General features: G+C 44.0%; 1 protein-coding gene across 1 annotated transcript in view; it reads right to left on the bottom strand.

Annotated features, from left to right (window-relative positions):
• Positions 1–6,516, bottom strand: part of CASS4 (Cas scaffolding protein family member 4) — a 10,891-nt gene extending 4,375 nt beyond the window's left edge. Inside the window, exons 1-4 of the mRNA XM_009326861.1 lie at positions 6,486–6,516; positions 5,405–5,865; positions 2,088–2,192; positions 912–1,061 (exon numbers count right to left, since the gene is read on the bottom strand). Coding sequence (XP_009325136.1) covers positions 912–1,061; positions 2,088–2,192; positions 5,405–5,865; positions 6,486–6,516 — 747 coding nt within the window. The remainder of the gene's footprint in view (positions 1–911; positions 1,062–2,087; positions 2,193–5,404; positions 5,866–6,485) is intronic.
• Positions 6,517–17,080: the final 10,564 nt, after the last annotated feature.

Raw genomic sequence — 17,080 nt, 5'->3', positions numbered from 1 at the left:
GGAATGCCAGCTTCAACGAGCAATTGCTCATATGCCAGCGCTCCAGTCCTACTGGCACTGCTGAACAGACTCCGTGCAAGACTGGCTTCTCCAGCCGTGGGGCAGCTGTGAACCTACGGCACTTCTCTTTAAACCCACAAAACCAGGAAGCCTCAGATTTCCTGTGCTGGGATGGTCTGCCCTGAGATCCTGCACCTCAGCCCTGGGCATGTGTGCTAAGGAGCCTGTCAAAATTCTCTTGGATCCTAAAACCATTCAGGAAACCCAAAATATTTGGCACTCAACTAACAAAGAGTTTCTCTCGAGGCATTTTCTTTGTTGTGAAATTTCAGGTCAGCCCTTTCTTCAAGGACAGTACTTGTCAAACAGTGGGGAAGAGACGGGAACCCTGCTCCCCCCCCCCCAAGCCAGGTGTGCTCCACTCCCAAAAAAGGTGGCAGCAGAGTCCTGCATGGAATGGGGACAGTTAGTTTCTATCAGTGGGGAAGAGACGGGAACCCTGCTCCCAACCCCCCAAGCCAGGTGTGCTCCCCTCCCAAAAAGGTGGCAGCAGAGTGCTGCATGGAATGGGGACAGTTAGTTTCTATCTGCTTAAATATTACAAACAGACATTCAAGAACATAGGGTATTGAATTTGCTTTTCACACTGTCATAAACAGAAGTTAAGGCAAGACATCTTGTTGCCTGCAGTCTAAAAAGCAAACGCAGATGCAGCGGTAATCCTAGTCCTGGCAGGTACCCTGACTGTCCCGGAGCCAGGTAGTGTTTGTCTCTTTAATATGAAGGACAAAGTACTGCACTGAAGGTGTGCTGGTCTTATCGCCGCCATCACCTTGAGGGAGGTTCAGCACACATGCCCAGCGTCATAGTAATGAGAGATTGTTCTCTTGTGTCCAACAAGTCTTACTTACGTTACCCACGGGTGACTCTTTCTGGTTAACAGCTCCTGCTGTTTCCGGGCTGGAGGGGATGTTGTAAAGCTGCTTCTGCTCTTCTTGGAAACACTCGGTGGATCTGACCAGTACAGAGCCCTTTCGTGCAGTTGGCGGAGTGGCACTGCTCTGATCAAAGGGGAAGAAAACCAGGTTGGCTTCAATCCTTTGTAAAGCCCACTGAAGACTTTGGTGGAATCAAAGACTTTCAGGTCATACACTGCGTAGCTCCTAGTTTGGACAGCGTGGGCCAAACTCAACCTGCTGGAGAGCTGCTGGAGCCCTGCACGGGAGGGCGGTGGGCGCTAGGTGGTGCAAGGCAGCCGCCACCTACACGCCTGGCTTTGGGTCTGAGCAGGGATCACCCCGCTTACACAAAGTGGGTAACAAAGTCATCCGTGGATAACTTGATAATAAATGAATTTGAGTGGGTTCAACCCTGCACTGCCAGGGAGCATAGGGTGTGCGGGGAGGCTCCGTGGACGTGCTCCAGTCCCACACACACCTTTGTGTGGTGGGCGATGGGAGGGGGCCTGGCATCTGTCCCAGCCGAGTGACCTGCACAGGCTGCAGCGAGACATAGAGGAAATGTGGTGACGTTCACTCTCCCCAGGGAAGCAAGGTATCTGAGAAAGATCATGTAACAGGACGCTTCAGTGGTAGATGCAATCGTCCTATTGCGCTTACCCTGAGTGCTTCATGGTTACATGATCTAATCCCTTACATTTTCATGCACAGGAGGCGGGTGGTGTGGGAGACATTTAGTTTCTTTTTGTACATGCACTAGTGACTCTTCTGTAAACACCTTGAAACCTTCCCGACCAAATGATACAGAGACAAAGCACGTTTCCTGATGGATAAACCAAGGCAGAGAGGCTGACACTCTGGTACTGAGAATTCATCTGTGCCCTGGAACTCAGTAATAGTAAAACTGAAAGCATTTATTAGAAATGTACCAAATTTAAGACATATTTCTCTAAATGTCTAGCAACTTCAAGAGAAAACTGCTTTAGGTTTTGAACTTCCCTAAAAATATATGGTTTTCTGCCAAATTTTACAAAAAGCAAACAGGGAAGCACGAGAATTTACCTTAAAATCTGTTCTGAGGTCCTACAGGATCCCAGCTGCATGGGGGGGGACCATGGCAGGACTCACCTGCGTGAGTAAGGACTCCCGACGCTGCGTGGATGGAACATCATACACTTCACTCCTGATGTTTGGGACTGAAGCCCAGCACGCTCTCGGGAGAGTAAGCAGGTGCTTTTAGGGGGGCAGAAAAAAACAATAATGAGAAAGCTGCAGTGAGCAGTAAGCTCAGGACATCTTTGAAAACTCAACTGGTTGAATAGGCCACCGTTAGAGTAATCACTCTTAAGTGATTAAAAACCTTTCAGCTTTTCACTGATGGTGATAGACAGGAACTGACCTTACAAGCAGGCATGGCATTTTTTCCCTGCCTTTGAAATTCTCCTTTGACAGCATTTCTGCTTTATTTCATATAAGATAAGGTTTGGCACATACAAATCAAAGATGATCTGCCTTACTAACCAAGGGAGGGAAAAGATTTGGAGAAAATCCAGCTTCAGTTATCACTTAAATCTTTAGACTACCCAAAAGCAGAACCACTAAAAAAAGAAAGCAGGGGAATTTCTACTTCTCCAGTCTCACAGAGCCATTAGGTCAAGCCACATTTAGTGGGAGTAAGAGCAGCAAAAGGGTACAGGCTGAGATGCGTTATTCTGTAGTTATGAAAAACTGACTCATTTGGAAGGAGTAAACATCGTTACCTTGATGTCCTGTCCAGCTCCATAAACAGAAGTCCGAGATGGGAATTATGTTATTTAGGTCAATTACAGATTAATTCTCCTGTTTGCTTAAAACATCATTTCAAGAGCTATGACCAGATCTGTGGGACAATTAGTTAAGACGCCAAAATATGAATGTTGGGAAAGGACTTTTTTTAAAATCAACCCAAAAAACATGGAGTTTTGTTCATTTAGCATGCGTTTAGCCTGGCTCTGCACAGCTAGTTTATAAATGGAGTATTGTAAACTACTGACCCACAGAAACACCACTGTGTTACAATAAGTTATTTAAAATTGGAGGTGGTGTTCTCCATCACGTAAGTGAGCGTTGTAGTGACTAAATTTAGGGGAAATATGGTAGAGGAACAAGACTCCAGCTTTACAACTGCTTGCTTCATCTTTGCGAAAGCTCTTAGCTCTCATCTGAGGAAAGGGAATGCTGAGTGAACACAAATCCCCTTAGCGCTGTGATATGAGCCACGTTGCTTGCTGAGGCAGAAAAGAAGAGACTTTCCCGAGTAGAAAGGGTAAAAGATAAGTGGTACCAAGAAAGCCATCCTTAGCCCAGGTCTGTTTTCAGATGGAGAAATCTTACTCAATATATAGCAAAAAGGAAACTCACTGAATACCATATCTTACTACCACTTCGAGAACAAATTATTTTAAAGTACTTTCAGTCACCGTAAAGCAAGAAGGTGCCCTCTGTATTAGGCAACAAATAAAGAAGTGACAAGGCTTTTCTATAGGGTGAAAGCCCACGGGCTTTGAGGGATTTTGTTTTGTTTTATTGCTTTCAATCAGCTCCCTCAAAGACTTACAGTGGCTTTACCCAGCTGCTCAGAGGACAGCTGAGTATGCCAGGAACTTTGCCAGTTGTCCCATAGGATCTACATGGCGCGGTCCGGAACACCACAGTTCGTTCTGCCCTCGCACAGGCTGTTCACCCCTGAGCCTCACCATGGCTTGTGACCACCGTGGTACAGTTGGTGTAGCAACAGCTGTGACGTTGTGCAAGAGGCAGCTCAGGCAAATCTGAACTTCTAAATATTAAAAGCAGGCTTAGACTCCCCTCCCCCCGTTAGCGTAAACAAGGCTTAGGTATACCAACTCATGAAGTGACGGAGACACAGGAATAGCCAAGGAGCTCTTCTGTTGGGCCATTCGTTCAGATGAAAAAATAATATATGACATTTTCAGCCTGATTTGCTGGCATGACATGGAAAATTTGTATCAATCTCACATTCCATTTGCAAATGCCTTCTTTAGGATTAGGAATGTGGAGAAATCAGATCACAGCAAGTGCAAAAGGGTCTTTTGTAGCTATTACTCAGTTTGAGCTTGCAGTTATGGTAGCTGTACACAAAGGCTGAATGTGCAGCTGCAGCGCTGAAAATTAGGTTTCAGTCACCAGAGATACACCGAGTTTGTCTGTTTTCCAGCACCCATTTGCCACACAGAAGGAACCAGCACCTCGGTTTCCATAACTTGCCTTTCGGCACAGTGGGATGAAAGCTGCCTGACCGAGTCCCATAAATCAAATGATCATTAAATCAGCCTAAAAGGCTATATAGTTCAGGGCTGAATTTCTTTCCTTTTCCAATTAACATTTCCAACGTGATTTTCATACACGGCATGAAGAGCCACCCAGGGCTGAAGAGCTCATGGGACTGAACAAAAACTTGTACTTGAACTCCCTCCACACCTGCTCTGTTTACCTTTCATTCTGAAAGATTCTCCATTCATTTTATGCTGAAGAAAGCACAATTTTTTTTATTTAAGACACTTGATGTAACATTTAGTCAAAGTGCATTTTCCACTTACATGTTTCATTTGAACGCCCAACGCAAGGAGGAGGGAGAAAGAAGAGGCCAGGCCAGGCAGCTGTAATGAAACCCTGGTAAGCTAGGATTGCAACTGCCCTCCGTAATTGGGTGGGACGGGTGGCTGCTCTCAGCCCATACACCCTGGTCACTGTCTCAGCAGCAGCAAAAACAGGCTGGGAGAGAAATTGATTCAGGCCACACAACATAACCCTGTGTCCTCCAGCATGTCTAAAGTAGGTGCTGCTACTTTGTGCAAGTGTTGTGACAACCTTGAGTAGTAGAAGAGAGATGCAGCAGCACTCTGAGCTTGCAGAGGCACTGGAAATAGTAGGATCTAGACCAAAGGCAGCAATCACACAGCAAAGGGTAATTATTATTATTTTATTTTTTTTTATTACAAATCATCTTCCTGTGCAGCTGGATGCAAAGACCCCACATGTGCCCAGAGGACTCTGGATGGACGCATACTGCAGACCATCAGAGGAGAAAGTTGTGTGTCTTGTTATTTTAACTTTGGGGTAGGTTTGTAAATAATTTCTAGATTCTTCCAAACAAATACTATATTCTGTACTTCCTGCCCTATTTTACAGCTACTTTAAACTGTCAGAAAAAGTGAGGGACTACAGAATATAGAGACTCTCATCTGCTGCCCATAGCAGCATTTCTCACATAATGCTATAAACTGTAGTAGAATTGATGGGAGTTTCCTAAACACCATTTATTAGAATGGCTTTGCTGCAAATTCCACTGAAATGCTCAGGCCAACAGCCTTTATTATTTTCCCACTCCCAATGATAGTTTTAATAATAACATCTGTTACTTTTACAGCTGCTTATATTCTTACCTGGTTTCTTGAGCTTTGGGTCCTTTCACTGAGCAGCTGTGCAGCCAAGGCTGGTACCTGATATATTCTTTGCGCAGGTATGGTAGACACCCTAGCTGGAGATTTAACCCACCCTTCCATCTTCTCATAGGTAGATGACAAGACGGTAGGCTTAGGGATGGAGGGAACCTGGTAGATGTTTTGTTGGCTCGCTGGCGACTCTGTGGAGTCACTCCGGGTGGAAGGAGGCAGCAGGACAGCCTGAGAGGCGGCGAGGAGCTGGAGGCGGTTAGCGGGGGCCAGGCCCTGCCTGCCGTGGAGGGAGCATTTCCACCAGCCCTCACTGCCAATGACATTTTGCTCCAGAACTGTCAGGATGTCTCCTTTGCGGAAGGCCAGCTCATCGGAGCACTCTGCTTTGTTGTCATACAGCGCCTTCGCCAAGGTATTCTGGAGAGAGAGGAAAAAACATAGGCATTGTGCTGTTACACCAGCAAAAATGTTAATTAGTTTCTGGCTTGGTGTTTATCTCCACCTTAATTTCAATTTAATTCAAGTCCACCCGTTTTCACATTAAACAACTTTTCTCAGAGCATTGGTTTCAGAGAGTTAAACGTTGCAGTCTGTGTCTGCTATGTTCAGTGCAGTAAAGAAATAGATAATAATACCGCAATATGCTTCTTCACCACCTTTTCCCCCCAAGGCTCTTGAAAAGCACCGCTAACATTCATTACTTAGACTTCTTACTTATGAACATCCCTGTATGAAAAATAGGTAGTTTTTCCCATTGACATTCTGTGAATTCTTTGTCAGAAATTGCAGAGAAAAATGCATCACCCATCCAAAAATAAAACTCATGCCTTCCTGACTACTACCCAATTTATCTGAGGAGTTCAACTGTACATGAAAAAGGCTAATTATTTCTTACCTAAAAAAAAAAGAACAAACCCAACCTTGCTTATTTTCCTTCAAACTTTTTCTTTTCTCAGAGCCTTATGAAGACAGACCTCTCAGTAACGTCAGTGCTAAGGGGGTTAATGAGTGCCCAGTGGTAACACCAGTGGCAGAAATACTGCTGAAGAGCAGCAGTGGGCTGCAGTACTTGTGAAGACCCAGACTCCAGCTAGCTGCATCCCTGTCCACCCCAGACTAGAAAGTTGGATCCTACTGATTCAGAGCATCCCAGGCTAATGATTTATGCGACACATTAGCTCAGGGAAAAATCTAACTATGCACACAGTGACACCAAACAAATAGCTCTGCTGGCGGGTAAGTCTTCATGGCAGGTCAGTACGTTTGTGAGCTTATCTTCAGGTAAGCACACCTGAAACAGTGTCTGTAAACAGTGTCTGTGTTTCTCTCCATCACACAGACATCACCTGTATCCGAATACTTCTGTCTCCAGTATATCTTTCAGCGTCTTCATAGAGTGCTCTTATTGTAAATTTTTTTTAGACAGGAAGCCAAGGAAGAATAGAGCAAGCGACTTCCCTAAGATCACAGAAGATCTGAGACAGCAAATATTTGTATTTCCCAGCTTCTTCACCACAGGGCAGCCCGACCTGTCTCAGATGAAGCCTATAAATTTCTGGCACTCATGAGCATGTAGGTCACCACATTTTATTTTTAGCATATTTATTTTGTGCATTTGCTTACTCATTACAAGATGACAGTTAAAAGAATGAATAGTAGCAGCAGCAGGTAGCTTTATTCACCTGAGGCATTTGTGCAAAGCATAGAGAGCGCTGTGGACGTAGTGTTTTTCAGTACAAGATAGCATTTGCTTTCAGCTTTAAAATGAGACAGACTGCTTCCTGGTCAGTGGGACACTGGCTGTGTTTCAGCATTAGTTTCTTATCAGAAAGTGCAAGTAGTGTCCAAAGAGATAGTACCCAAATAGGAAATGTGATGCCTTGTATTTTTGTCCAGAGCATTTGCTGTAAAACAACAGCTGGTTTGAAGTTGCAGCAGAAGAAAACCAATTTGTCAGCTCAGCTGATGGAAGTGGCCTGTTGTTAGCAGCATGCATTTCTTTGTCAGGGTGGCCATGAACAATGGCCTTCTTATGATACATGGGCTTGTCCATCAGCAGCTGCCAGAGATGAACAACAGTCCCATTTACCTTATGTCATAGCCCGGTTAAAATAGTCTTCTTGCCTTGAACGTGGGAGCCCGCTTTCTATTTGGACAATGCCAAATGCTCTGAACCACCTGTGTTGAAGCCAGGCCTTCAGGAATCCCACCACAGAGTGCAGCCCAGGGTGGGTTTGGGCTTCACACGACGTTGTTGCAGTTGTAAGAAAAGGAAAACAGCCAACTTTCCCTATTATTCATCAGCAACACTTCTAGATCTGGCTTAACATTCGATTCCTTCTTGCTGGGCACTGTACAGACACGCTGAAAGACAGACCCTCTTCTTCAGACCTGAAGAGGATGGGCAGAGAGACACTCTCCTCCTTTTGCAAACAGGCGACTGAAATGAGAAGAGCCTTATCCAGGCGCACACAGGAAATTGGTGGTGGAGCCAGGAAACCTGAACTCAGGAACTGAGCCCCTGTCTAGTGCATTAGACAACAAGACCGTCCTTCCTAGTTGCACCAACACAAATAAGAGGAAAATTTCGTTCACACTATGGTTTTAAAAGGCATCTAAATGTTGACATTTCCTCAGCTAATTCTTTCCTGTGGAAACAGCATACTAAACACATTATAGGGCCTAATTCTTTAATTAATCAGTGTATGAGGCTACGCAAGTCTAATTTCAAATCTCATTTGTTTTAGAGTAAATATGTTGATTTCCACTAGGTCAGAATTTGGCCTGTACACGTCAGTGAGAATTTCTGCAAATAATTACTGTAGACTACAACCTAAGTTATGTGGAGTGGAGGTACTCTTCTCATCAGTGATACTTCAGCAACAATAAAACATGACTGCAGCAGGTATTAGCAGGAGAAACAATTCCAATAATCTCTTTTCCTAGACATTGCTAGGTCTGCTTTGCTGCAAAATGGGTGAAGTGAGAGAACAGCCAGGTCAGTGAAAGCAACAGGGAGGTCTAAGCTCCATTCAACAGCAAAGGTATTCCACAGAAAGGTGGTCAAAACTCAACTGACCAAAACTCAACTGACCAACATTTCATTTGGCAAGGTCAGATGAATACATTCAGGGGCACCCACGCTGAATGAAAAGTTAAATTTTAAACTCACACCATGAAAATCACAAACCTTTTCAACAGAGGCATCTCTTTGCTTGAAGCGCAGCACACATTGCTTTGGTTTTGCCAATAAAGCTGTGCAAACATCCAAGGGCGAGTAGCCTACAGCGAGATACCAATTCAAAGCAGAACACAGTGGTTCAAATCTTGAAAGGTGGTCTCTGATTTGTGGAGCTCAAAACAGGGCATGTGGGCTCACATCTGTAGGCAGCACGAACACCCAGGAACCTTTGAAGTCATCTCAATTGCAAGCCAAGCAGGGGATTAAAAAAAAAAAATTATATATATAGGACACCTTGGAAAACCTGACCTAGCTAGAACAACAAATCTGTTTATAGATCATCTCATATCCTATCCGTAGGGCTGGAACCAAACAATTTAAGACCTTAAATAGAGAAGTGATGGAGACAGGCCACAACCTCCAGACTACAGAACATGAATGAATTGAAAGATTGTCAGACCTCTGCAGCTCAGCGGAGCGCTCAAACAGCAGAGGGAAAAAAGAAAAAAAAAAAAAAAAGAAGAAAAAAAAAAAGAAAAGCAAAGGTTCTTCCACCTAAGGCAGTGCTAAATTAAATTTCAAGTTTCAGGACACATGGTCAGTACTATAGAGTTGGAGAACGAATCTTTTCCATCCACTCTCAGTTTCAGTATGGCATAAGTGCACAGCAACATCATTCAATTTTTCATGATTTTCCTTCAGGAGTACCAGCCCATCGCTGGCGTAACAGGCCAGCCACCGGTGGAGATACGATTCCAGGTGACAGTGAAAGGCATCAGTGATCTAACTGGCTTGCAGCCCTTGGTGGCATTTTTCAGTGCATTTTAAAAAGGGTAGAGGAACTTAGGGAGGTATTTTAATGAAGATTTCTTATCCTTTTGACTTGGAACTAGTCTCTGAAGGAATTTATAAAAGGTAGAAATGTGTAACACAGAATACATTAGCAATTTGTGACGAGCAAACTACAGGAAGGTCCCAGGCAAAACTCTTTCAAAAAGACAGCCTCTTGTTGCAGTGCAGTATGAGGATGCAAAAAAAAAAAAAAAAAATCCAAACCACTAAGACAAAACAAAAAACCCCCACCAACATCTTCCCTGAACAGACTCTTCTCTGTATTTTCAGTGCCTGCAGCCTGGCAGAAAGTTGCAGCAATACATTGAAAAACCAATACAAGCAGCACCATACCACTGAAGTAACTTCATTTCTGCTGAATTCCAGTCTCCGCAAAAACACAGAAGGAGGAACGTTTTCACAAGGTGTAAAAACAACAGGTCAAACAGGTCTGCCTTTATGTGTTGCTCCGTGTTCTCCTTTCCTCCTCTATTTTGCAGGACTATTAAGTCCCCTTTATTTCTTGTTTCCTTTCCAAGCATTCTGGTTGCTCGCCCAGCCTCTCAGGACCTGATCACACCAGGGCTGCTGTGAAAGACACCTGTGAAGCATTTCTTTTATGTAGTGTTATCGCCAAAAGAACGTAGGCAATACTTGTTCATATAAGCTCCATTAGTTTTTTAGTGGATTCAACAAATATTAGCCCAGGATGCTGAAACAGATGTTGAAGATCAGCCTAATACTGGTAAAACAAACTGTAACAAACCCACAGCAATGCCTAGCATCACAGGTGCTGATGTGTTTAGCTATTTTATAGGATACACTTAAAAGCAACCACTGAACTAGCTGGCTCCAGTACTGGAAAGTGCTGTAGTTCCAGTGAAGAGCTTACTATAGGTTAGCTGATTTTCTAGTGGAGTTTGAGGTGGTACTGAATCCCACGGCGCTAGAAAAAACCTGCTGGAGCCACTGCGCTGGGTCAGTTACGAAAGCTAGATTGGTTATGTCCATGTTCCGCTGAGATTAAACCCCTAGCGATACTCCCACGAGGAGGGTATGGCCATACCGAGTAAACCAAAGCACTGCAAGGTTGGGTAAGGAACCGCTACTCTCCCGTTTGTGCCCTGTCCTTTACCAGCATCCTGCCCACAGCCAGCTCGGCAGCTCAGTCTCCTACAGGCTCCATCTGCTCGTGTTAAGAAACAGAGTTATTGAGAAGCCACTGGATGCCAAAGCTGTTCCCATTTGCTTTCCAAAGAACTCTCATTGTTTTGAGGCACTTTTAAGAGAACTCATCCCAGCCAATTGATTTGTGATCCCAATAACAGTAGGAGCGATTTTACAGACAAAAGTTACAGGAGGTTTATGGCAGGTGAGCGCTTGATCCAACAGCAGAGATAGCCAAGGTCTACCAAGTCTGCCTCCAGTTACATGGAGCGAGGTTATTTGTAGTACAGGTTCTGGCTCATCTAATGTGGGGCTATTTGTCAGAAATCGGGCCCTATCTGCACTTTCAGCTGTCTAGGACAGATGTAAAGCATCACTGTGGCAGCCCCTTTCTATCATGTAAGCAGAAGCATCTCTGACCTGCCATTAACTATAAACAAGTGCTGCATTCCCAGGATCGCAGAGACCTTACGGGATGCTTAGCTAGGAGGAAGCTGTGCTTTGGGGCCAATGGGATCTGCATTTTTTTCTTTATTACCAGAGGAGCGGAAACTGGCTGTCTAACACTGTCATCCACAAAATGCCATCGAGGGCCAGCTGTGTATAGTTCTTCGTTACTTTACGTGATCTCGTTAATGTGTCCTTACAATAACCAACATGTAATAAGTACTGAAACAACACAGATGAGATCAAAGTGTTTTTCCTTCTTTGACATTTGTTGCTTCTTCCCTGTCAGCAGCCCTGAAAAAAAGTCTCCTAAGACAAAGAACATCTTAAAAGCCAGTTCATCGCCCCATGAGAAAGGACCTCGGCAGACAGCGCTGTTACTCTTCTCTCACTAAGCAGGTTTGAACAAGACGATGACAGACCACAGAGCTAAAAAACAGAGGTTGCAACCTCTCCCAAGACACTGTTCTCCCCCACGCAGAGTCCATGACCGCATTAGAGCAATGCAAATTAGTCACATATATTGAGCCGACCATACTGAATGGATTTACAGTATAAGACCTCTGGTAACACAGGTTCAGTTAACTTAGGTGTGAAGAAATGTCCTTGTGTAGCTGGAAGTGTGTCTCCTTTTACTGGAGTGTAGATCAGATGTTAAACAAATCGGACTTTTTACAGCTTTATTGTTTGTGTATCCTTATCCAGCAACGCTCCCACTGTAAAACCTAACAGCCTTTGGGAGTCTTTGGAATGAAAGCTGTTAACTCATGTTTATTAATGAAGAGAGGGAAAATTTTTAATTAAGAGTCAGTAGAGCTGCACAACTCTATAATATAAAATTCTATAACCTCAAAATGGGAGTACTCGCGCAGACCGACATCTGTGCTTTATATACACCATAAATATTTGTGCTAAGGCAAAAAAATCCCACTATTACCAAGATCTCCTGATCCCTCTCCTACCCTAGTCCCTATCCTCAGGCTATAGTACTATGCAACAGAAAAAAACCTGTCCTTATAAAATATATGCAAATGTTGCTAGAAAAATCCTTCATGATTATCAAGTGATAATTTGAGCATCTTGCCTGCAAGTCTGCCAAAAAAATTTCTCTACCCCCCTCCCCATTCAGTTTGTATTTGGAAACTTCAATTCACTACTACATACTATTCCATGTGATACATAGGTACTGTAGTACATCAGAGCATTTAAAAAAAAAAATTTCTCACCTATTGTCTTAAATTTGCTTCTTAAAAAAAACTATTGAAATAATCTAAAAGAAGAGATCGTTTTTGTAGATGAAGATAAATATTTCTCAGCTGCATTTTCCACATTAAAAAATAACTGTAAGCACTTTTACTGCAGGAAAATGCAACTAAAAATATTTGAGGAGAAGAAAAAGATACAACTAAAGGCAGCGGGTTGTGTTTGCTAAACAGTTATGTTCATGCATCAGTGACACCCTCTGACATGTTTACAGAACTGTTTCCAGTTAATCTCCTCACCTCCGAACAAAGCTGAAGAAATAAACACTCTCCATTGCTCGGTTAGCTGGGAACACGGCTTCCCAGAGAGGTCCCTTTTAAATAGTAGAGTCAGTTTAAGGTTTGCCCAATACAGTTAGTTGTCGACAGAGTTCACACGGTCAACATAGACAGAAGAAAGAAGAATTTACCTTAAATGCTTAGATCTTTTATCTACACGCATGCGCCTGCCTTCTAGCCGTAGGGTTTGCACGTCCCACTTGATGTACAACATTTTCTCTGACTTGCAGAAGGTCCTTCTGCTGTGTTTTTTGTTTGCGTATTTTGGAAAATAAGTGTTCTGGTCATACAGAAGTTTCAGATCTTTTTGTACAAGCTTCAACAAGGAATGGATCTCAGGACTTACTTTTATTGCCTATTCAAAGGGTTAACTGATTTTTGGAGGGTGGAACCAGGTGCTAAGCATCGGGTTTTGATAAAATAAAGAACAACCAGTTTTTAAACTTCAGGCAGAACCACTTAGATGGAAATTGTGCAGCTTCACAGTAGTCAGTGAGGTAGGGGTGGGAATTACAAGCTGGTTCTGTTAATTTTCTCCAAACTCTCTTTTCTCCACAAGTGTAGTGAATCAAATTCTAACTGTGTTAAAACCAACAGAAACCCCCACTGTTTTCAGTGCAATCAGGATTTCATTCCCATTCGTAGCATTTTCACATGTGCGGTCTCATGCCCAAGTTAAAGGAAAAATAATCTGCCATGTCCTGATATTTTAAAAATGAGTATGTATTTCTGGGTTTTGGTTCCTCCTGCTAGCCAAAGGTTTTTTTCCACGTGCACCAAATTTGGCTTTCCTAAACCTTTTAGTATCTTAATTATATTTTACTACAACATTTATTTCCAAACATGGATTTAAAGATACAGAAAGTTCTGATGAGTACAAGTTTTCTCCTTCTGCCTCCTAAGCAATAGATGCTTCACAGAGACCCCTTAGAGCAGGGTCCTTGCTCTCCTTCCTCTGCCTGTCCAGGGAACAGGCAAGAAATTCCTGGGGCAGGTTGTCAGGAGCAGATTGCAAGTTTTTCATTTGCAATGACTGCTGCACGTGCTTCCTCCTGGGGGCACGAGCGTGACAGGATGCCATCCCCGCATCCCGCCTGACCTGCGGCGGAGTTTCTGCTGATTCCCTGGACGTGGCAGAAGTGACAGCAACCGAAGAGGCAGAGGCTCAGGGGCGGGTGTTCTCTGGTTCATAAGGAATTGGCAGCAACATCGCAACTCCCAAAGGCTGCCGCGTCCTCCAGCTCTCTCACTGCAGTTATCTGCTCAAAAACATTTGACTTTTTTTTAAGGTCACCCTTTTGGACGAAGTTTCATTTCCCTGAAATTTTAACTTTTCTCTGGGAAAAGGGGATGGTTTTTCACCTGCCCTAGTCACTAGCAAGCATCACAGCTCCCGCGCGGCAGCTGTACATTGCCCCTTCCCCTGTCAGTAACACAGGGGACACGGCGACCACGGAGCCCCTGCCCCGAGTCACAGCTGCCAGAGATCAGCTGTAACGTCAGGCTGAAAGATCCAGTTAGCCTCACAGCCAAAGAAATTCTGCTTAGCACAAAGCAAGCTAATGCTACGTGTCTGCGTGTGCGCTGTGCTGGAAGTCTGGGCAAAGACATTAACATACAACTATAAAATAGATTTGATCCATCCACTTATTTCCCCCTCCTCCCAGAGCAGAACAACCACCTAAAAATGAACACTGCCACCACGCCTTTCCTCTTTCGAGCTTCAGTTCTCTTTGCAAAGAGCACTGCAGGACGTGGTCAATCCTTATCCTAGAGTGCACAGAGTTTCCCAGGCTCACATAACTCATGTTGAAATTACTTGACATTTTCTTCACCGAAGAGTGACTCAAGTTGTTAAAACATTTCCATTGCTCATTTTCTAGTAATCAGTGTAAAAAACCATCATCTTTTTTGAGATAATGTATAACTCAAGCGTTAATCATTTAAGCTCATTATTTCCAGGCAAATATGGAAAGCAAGGGATATCCTAATGGCCAGCCAGGGTCATGCATGGTAACCTTTTTAATAAGGCGTATTATTGCCTAATATGCACGGTACAAAACCCTACTCTTCTTAACCATACTGTTGTTCTTGATAAAGCATTTTTTTCAGCTTAACTTGGATTGTATTTTAAAAATTAAGACCATGTGCTCTGTTAGTAACGTGCAAACAAGATCAACCACACGCTTTGAAAAGCGATCCTGACAGATGCAGATTTTACACTATATACGCTTCTACTACAAATGAAATAAGTAAAGCCATTAAATTAACCGCAACAGAAGGAAAATAATCCAGTACTTACATTGACCTTCATTTTGTTGTCTCCTATTTCCCTGTTACTCCATCACCCAAGGAGAAGGACGAGATCTCCCCCAGCCCTTCCTCTCCAAGCCCAGTCCAGTGGATCAGGCAGGAGCACTGGAGGGTCTGGCTAGAAGCCTGAAGAGCAAATGCCCAGCCTCCTTCCACCTCCTGCTGCATTTGCTGGGAGCCCCAGAGGAGAGCAGCTATTGGGAACGAGGGGAGCTAATTACGTAGCAAAATTATCTCCAGGGTGCAACTGGCCTGCAGCTGCTGATGCTAATGAGGGCCTGGTGCAGGACACACAGACGTCCCTCCTGCAGAGACCCCCGGGAAATGCCTTTTCTGCTTTGCAACTGCATCTTAACAGGAAAACACGGGGCAGTGGGGATGAACCAGAAAGCGAGGATTGGATTTTTAAAGCAATTTTGCAGCATCATTTTTTACTCCTGTTTTTTTGAACTCAGAATTGGTTTGATATACTTTGAAATTTTCATGTTCAGGTCTCTAGAAAACTGAACGGATCTCCTTTCTAGCTATGGAAATCACTGCAAAATAATCCCCCTCTTCAGAGGCAGAAAACCTGAGAAGGAAAGCTAAACATTAACTGCAGCTGAAGGGTTTTGTTTCTTTGATTATTTAAAAAAATTCTTTAATAATATTAAATAATAGTGTTATTTAAAATTAGCCATAGTTGCTATTTGCTCAGCAACAGCTCTGCCCAGGTTATGCTTACGCAAATGCGCAGGTTCTACCGCTTTGTATTTGTGAATATCTTGGGGTTTGCAAACTTTTACTGTTCTTTTCTTTGTACGTGCTGCCTTTTCTCTGGCAAAAGTCTTTTCCTTCCTCTTTCCACGGTAGCTTCAAAACGAAATTAGGCACTCACTCCCAAACCCACAATCATGTAACTAGAAAAGCAATGCATCTTGAATAGAAAATGCTGAATTGAAAATGCTTTCTCAACAAAATCTACGCCTCTGGGCTGGGGCTAGGAGCAGACAAGCAGCTAAGGCAGTTGTCCAAATGGGAAAGAATTCCTGGCACAGAGCAGCTCATTTGAATGCCTTCGGGGTGTTTTTTTTTTTTAATATTACAACCAGCAGTTTGAACACTCCACTTCACGCGGAAGATAAGGAACAGCCGTTCACTTACTACCCTGGAATTTTTCAGGTGCTACCAGCATTTGAAATGATCCAGAAATACAAGTAACAAAGCCACAACTTGCGGCCACAAAACTACTTTTCAAATACAATTAAAAGTTCTCTTGAATTAATCCCAGACAGGACCCTGCCATGCCAGGGCAGGGACACCCTCCGCAGACCAGAGGTGGCCCACGCTGGGGCAGGGACCCCCCAGGGGACTGTGGCCGCGGGTGTCCCACGCCAGGGCAGGGACAGAGGCACGGAGGAGTGGGAGAAAATGGGCAATAATCACGGAGCAGCAGCAGCAGCCAGAGAGCTTTTCCCCCAGCCCCAATCTCCTGTGCCACTGTCACGTCCTTGAAGGAACTTGGGCGGGCTGAGTGTACCCCACACAAAAATAAGGCAAGTTGAGACTAGGAAGGGGGAGGAAAGGTGCTTACTTAAGTGCTTGTTTAATTGTTCACGGTTTATTCTTTCTCAATCACTCGAATCGGTGATTAGAAGTTTGTGCTAACTAGCAATACATTAAATGAGGTGAAAATTCCCTGGGCCGACACCATTTTGCCCATGACAGAACATTTTACCTCTTAAGATTTCCCCAGGAAAGCTGGGCATCGAGTCCACTTCCACTCGACTGCATCCCTGAGAATAGCCCCAAATTTATTGTCTGAGGCCCAGGAAGATGGAGACTTCACCATTCTCTCCAGTATTTCCTCTTGGCTATTTAAGTAACTCCTGGCTCAATATATTAGCTCTAGCAAATCCTGTTTTGAAACACGTATTTGCTCCCAGGTGTTTGATGGGGACGAGGGGGTGACAGCAGGCACCCTAGAGCCACGGGGCTGTAGGTGCACGCATCCCCAGGTGCAGAGGAGCTCAGAGAAACAAATCTCACGTCGTTCTTCACTCACTCGTTTGTGGACAAAATGGGAATATGTGAACTGGGCGCTTCGAAGGAGAGACAAACTTCAGATCAATTTCATGTGTGTTTAAAAAACGCTCCTATTTTTCCTTTGGCAACAGCACAGAAGATGTTGTCAAATACGAGAAC

Source organism: Pygoscelis adeliae, unplaced genomic scaffold (genome assembly GCF_000699105.1).
Source record: "Pygoscelis adeliae isolate BGI_AS28 unplaced genomic scaffold, ASM69910v1 Scaffold286, whole genome shotgun sequence".
Classification (NCBI taxonomy): Eukaryota; Metazoa; Chordata; class Aves; order Sphenisciformes; family Spheniscidae; genus Pygoscelis; species Pygoscelis adeliae.
This window is presented reverse-complemented; position numbering and strand designations above follow the sequence as displayed.